We start from the raw sequence: 5,349 nt of genomic DNA, 5'->3' as shown, positions 1-5,349 counted from the left end.
ATCAACCATACCTCTTTTATTCTTTGCTTTTGAGAACTCCTTGGCCCTCTCAAGCTCCGCACCTGCTTTTTTCTCTAACACTTTCTCTTTCTTCTCCAGCATATCAAGAGTCTAAATAGTAAATACATAAAAAATTGTGAGAATTCTAAAATGTTTATATAATATAATAGGCAAGTGTCCAAAATTGATTGTAACGCTAGGATAGTTCTTCACCACTAGATCAGCAAATAGAGGCCATCTTCCCTCCTTAAGAGGCTAATAGCTTAAGGTTTGCAACTTCAGAAGCAGACGACGAAAGAAAGGACAAGAGTTTATTAATCATACAAAGTTTGCACACCAAATACACTTGAACGAAGCTGAAATCACATGAGAATTCCTACACACTAAATTCCCCATATACCAAGACAGAAAATTAAAGAGCTAGTTGATCAGAAGCTGCCAATGCGATACAAAATGACCGTCAGAATCTTAATCGTGCATTCAACAACTTAATTATACAAGCTAGCAAGGTTAACTACCTCTTTAATTCAGGACCCTCTGATCCAGTGAACGTCAGCTGAGAAGCATGGCAGTTGCGAACAATTTGCATGGCCATTTATGTTTGCCAAGGGCGGCAAGTTTAGTTGGAGAACATGGCAAATTCGCTTCATTTCATTTTTTGGCCAGAATTTGCTGTGTTTGCAAACTAAAGTTGCCATCCTCGCCACAATTAAGTTGCCATAAAAACATTCGATTTGCTACCCACTCCCAGCGAACGTTCGCCAGTTAGCATTTCCGTTAATTTATCCAAAGTGTAGACGGTATAAGAAAAACAAAACAGTAGACTTGACGCTCACCTCGTTTAACTTATCCAAAGTGGCCAACGCGCCGGCGTTGGCCTGCTCCTTGGGCTTCCCAAATAACCTGTTGAACATAGTGGCACCTCAAATATGGACTCGGAACCTGCTGACACAGAAGCATGGTGAGGTATAATCATTCAGTGGACAATTATGAGAACAGAAGCTCAAAGAAATCTGGTGCTCGGCAGGGTGAATAGCCAACAAACACGAGCTTGCGACTCACAATCTGGCATTAAAACGCAACACAGGAAGCCAATAGCAGCTAGATACGAAAATTCTAGATGAAAAATTCGGCACTAGAACCAGCCTACACAAATATAGCCCGCGAGCTAGGATATCACTTGGGCGCAAAGTAATGTTTCCTTACAAAAACGACGGAGATGAACTAGCAGTTGTGATTTGCGACAACAATCGTAATAGGCGTAGCTAAACCCAAAGCATCAAAGCCAACCGAGCCCGGAAGCACCACGACCCCGATCCGATGAGAAGCCAGCCACCTAGCCGCGATGAACCGACGCAAAAAGTGAGATGGGCACCGCACCCGCGGGGGGGTAGGGGGCGGATCTAGCGAGAGCGGAGAGCGGGTGCTTACCAGATTCAGGCGGCGGAGGAGTCGAGATTGGGGCTGATCCGGGAGGGCTGGCTGGCGTCCGGTGGGATTGGCTGCGGGGGTGGGTTGGGATTCTGTTTAGGTTTCTGGTTGGGGAGACGAGGGGAAGAAGGAGTCGAGTTGGAGGCCACGCGGACGGGGACAGCCGCGTGCCTGCGTACCCCACACGGCGAGGTGAAAGAGTAGGCTAAGCAAACGAAACGACTACACGCTCAATCCTTCTTCCTGTTATATTAAAATTAGAAAAGAAACTCAAAGACTATACAACAGACGTCAGGTTTTTAGAAAATTCGAGCGAACATCGCTCCCATCGTTGGATCAGGCGCACGAATCTTGGTGCTGGAGGAATCGTCACGTCACGCGTTTGAAGCGTTCACTCTAACCGGCGTTCAGACGAACGTTTTCCACTTAATTCCTCCTATTCTCTCCTAGCGCCCACTCTCTCATTCCTTCCATGATCCGCCCACCATGGTGATTCCCTCGAGAAGAATAGCCAGAGGTGGCGCTCGGCTACAAGCTCCTGGCCGGAGCGGCCTCTGGAGGAGAAGGCTAGCGGCGATCGAGTGCTCGTGCATGAGGTATCTTCAGCCCACTTCTGCAAGGTGTTCTTATCATCGTAATTAAATTTACTTCCCATCCCTAATTCATCGTTAGCATCTGGGGACCATCCCATGGCATGTCGTTCTGAAGGCGAGCACCAGATGCAATTGATAGATCAGGCTCTAGATTTTTAATGGGAGGGTTGTCATGGATCAAGGGGGGGATCCATTGCTCACTCGGTGCAGATCGACCACTTCCTGACATTCGAGGTCCTGACCTACAATGCTTTTATGGTCACTATATTCGATCGTTTCTGCGTAGAGGTGCTCATGAAGTGTGGCCAGCACGAGCCACCCGTTTCCATGGTTGGTGAGTAAGGGCTTGCAATCTCTCTTCATAATGTGTGGGTCCTGAACTTGTGCGAATGTGGTTAACGTGTATTATACACATGCTTGTTCAGTGTGGTTTAATATCTGCTCTTTACTGTTGTTGCCGCTATTTCATGCCTCTGACTGTGTGCTGATAACATCACCGCTCGATGAAGAGATTTACCACACCGCATGTCTTGCACAAAACATTGTGCTTGTGTTTCTATTCTCATGCAGCTTGCAACTTTGTGGGCAACCAAATAAAGTGCAAAACATGATTCAGAGGTTGTATTAGCTCACTCGTGCTCTAGCTACCGAGCCACTTATGCAGGGGGGGAGGGAGCGACACGAGCAACCAAACACATCCCATGCAAACCATCAGATAGTGTTAATTACTACTCTCATTTCTTCTCACAAAGTTGAGGAGGGGCAATCCAGGCCCAATTCCTTAGTGAAAAACTTTGTTGTGTATTATGTCTCTAGCCAAAGGGTTGCTGCCAATGAAAAGACAAGTTCGTAGAGGTATCATGTGGATTCATATTGGGGCTTCTTTATTGATGATAGAAGGGTGAGAGGACAGTTGTGAAGAGTCCCCAATAGTTTCTCGACAGAAACAGGTGGGAGGTGATTTGTTTCCATGAAACTGGATACAAGCAAAGCAATGTAGATGGCTTACGGTCCCTACAACACGCTTTCACCTAGCGTGTTAGCGCGCGCGCACACACACCTGCATGTTTTATCATACTAAGGCATATTTGGTTACATCAATTTCACGTTGAAAAACAACATTTAGGTCATGTTCTCCACTTCCTTTGGTAGCCCACATCGCAACATTGGGGATTTTTCTACATTGCATTTGGTTGCACCATGCTCTGGGATTTGGGCTGGGCTCTTGCAAGGTGTTGTGTTGGGTTGCACGTTCGGTCTGATTTGGCCTGATTAAGTTAGCAGTCACACATGAACAAACATTACAGTAGAGTAGATAGACATAGATCTACTCGTATACGCGTGTCAAAACGAAAAACTTACAACATGGGAGTTATGTGGAACAACGAGATAAAGCTAATGATCAAAGTAAATTTCAAACGGACGACATTGTGCGATGGTTTTGGCAAAATTCATCTAAACTAGCACGCACACATCACAAGAACATGTTAGTACAATACAATTGGAGATGCACACGAGCATTGAAACAGAAGACTTACAACACGAAGTTTTGTGAAATAACGAGGTGAAGCAACTCCTCAAAGGAAAATTTAGAAGATCGATCGAGTGTGACGAATTTGACAAAAAAGTCTTAAAAAGCTCCAATATGAACACGAAACTAAACATTTACAGCCAACAAAACTATGAACCAACCGCCTAATGGCATTATAACATCGATGTGCATCTTTTTTGTGCACAACTTGTCTCGGATCGAAGCACCGTTATATAGATTAGACGGGATCAGGGGATTAAGTGAAGGAGGTTAAGGAGGGTGGGTAAAACACACCACATGCAAAGCTAGGTAATATGAACATGTAACCGAACATTAATGGTCAACGGAACTATGAACCAATCACGGGAATGGAATCACAACATCGATGTGCATGTTTTTTGTGTAGAACTTATCTCGAACCAAAGTATAGTTGTGTGGTTTAGAACGGATCAGGCAAATGAGAATATGGGAGGTGGTAGAACATACCACGTGCAACATGAGTACCAATTTCCTTTTTGCGCCCGCTCGGGGACTGTCTGAGAGGTGTTTTTAAGTTCTGTACTATGCAGGCCCAATAGTGTTCATAAGCAATCAAACAGGTTAAAGTGGCATACTCAGGGCCTGGCTAAGGAGTATGCAGGAAACCAAACACGTCCTTATGCGCCAGACATCGAGATTTCTCTCATAGGCATAACACCAAACATGTGATGCACGTAGTTCGCAACAGGGGAGGAAGTGTGCGGCACGGTGCGGAGGTGCATTCAGGGATGGCTCTCGATGCAAAAGTTGTGGTGCAACTGCTAAAGCACCCGGCGACAGGGGCGTAGGTGGCTACGGCGTCGACGGGACGACAACACACACACGTGGACCGTGACGCCCAGAAGATTGTGTACGAGCGGTGGAGCAAGTGCAACGAAGGTCAATGCTCGAGGATTTAGACCGCACGACCACGGGCGCAGCAGCGACAACAAGAGTGAGGATGGCGATGACGATTTTCATGGTGCCGTATTCACAGTGGGGAACGTGGAGGACGGGGATCCCATCAACATTAGATATCGATTTGGGCGACAGTGCAATGGTGGCAGAAGGCGGCAATGCGTGGGAGGTGGAGTGTTGGGGAACGTAGCAGAAATTTAAAATTTTCTACGCATCACCAAGATCAATCTATGGAGTCATCTAGCAACGAGAGAGAGGGAGTGCATCTTCATACCCTTGAAGATCGCTAAGCGGAAGCGTTCAAGAGAACGGGGTTGATTGAGTCGTACTCGTCGTGATCCAAATCACCGATGATCCTAGCGCCGAACGGCCGGCACCTCCGCGTTCAACACACGTACGGAGCAGAGACGTCTCCTCCTTCTTGATCCATCAAGGGGGAAGGAGAAGTTGATGGAGATCCAGCAACACAACGGCGTGGTGGTGGAAGTAGCGGGATCCCGGCAGGGCTTCACCAAGCACAAGCGGGGAGGAAGAGGTGTCACGGGAGGGAGGGAGGCGCCAGGGCTTCAGGTGCGGCTGCCCTCCCTCCCCTCCACTATATATAGGGGCCTAGGGGGGCGTCGGCCCCTTGTAGATCCCATCTAGGGAGGGGGGCGGCAGCCCTAGGGGTGGCTTGGCCTCCAAGCCAAGTGGAGACGCCCCCACCCCTTAGGGTTTCCAACCCTAGGCGCATGGGAGGCCCAAGGGGGGCGCACCAGCCCACCAGGGGCTGGTTCCCACGCCCTTCAGCCCATGGGGCCCTTCGGGATAGGTGGCCCCACCCGGTGGACCCCCGGGACCCTTCCGGTGGTCCCGATA

General features: G+C 48.1%; 1 protein-coding gene across 5 annotated transcripts in view; it reads right to left on the bottom strand.

The window, feature by feature from the left end:
- The window catches only part of LOC123103388 (vacuolar protein sorting-associated protein 32 homolog 2), a 5,011-nt gene extending 3,357 nt beyond the window's left edge, over positions 1 to 1,654 (bottom strand). For 3 of the 5 annotated variants that reach the window (XM_044524955.1, XM_044524960.1, XM_044524959.1), the window contains exons 1-3: positions 1,432 to 1,654; positions 837 to 942; positions 12 to 111 (exon numbers count right to left, since the gene is read on the bottom strand). In XM_044524955.1, the coding sequence (XP_044380890.1) occupies positions 12 to 111; positions 837 to 914 (178 nt within the window). In that variant the 5' untranslated portion in view covers positions 915 to 942; positions 1,432 to 1,654. Of the gene's footprint in view, positions 1 to 11; positions 112 to 836; positions 946 to 1,206; positions 1,337 to 1,431 lie in introns of all 5 variants that reach the window. The other 2 variants (XM_044524957.1, XM_044524956.1) reach the window with 2 other exon arrangements.
- Between the last annotated feature and the right edge of the window lie 3,695 nt (positions 1,655 to 5,349).

This window comes from Triticum aestivum, chromosome 5A, assembly GCF_018294505.1.
Source record: "Triticum aestivum cultivar Chinese Spring chromosome 5A, IWGSC CS RefSeq v2.1, whole genome shotgun sequence".
NCBI classification, from domain to species: domain Eukaryota; kingdom Viridiplantae; phylum Streptophyta; class Magnoliopsida; order Poales; family Poaceae; genus Triticum; species Triticum aestivum.
Note: the sequence above shows the minus strand (reverse complement) of the source record. Positions and strands in the feature narration are given on the sequence as shown.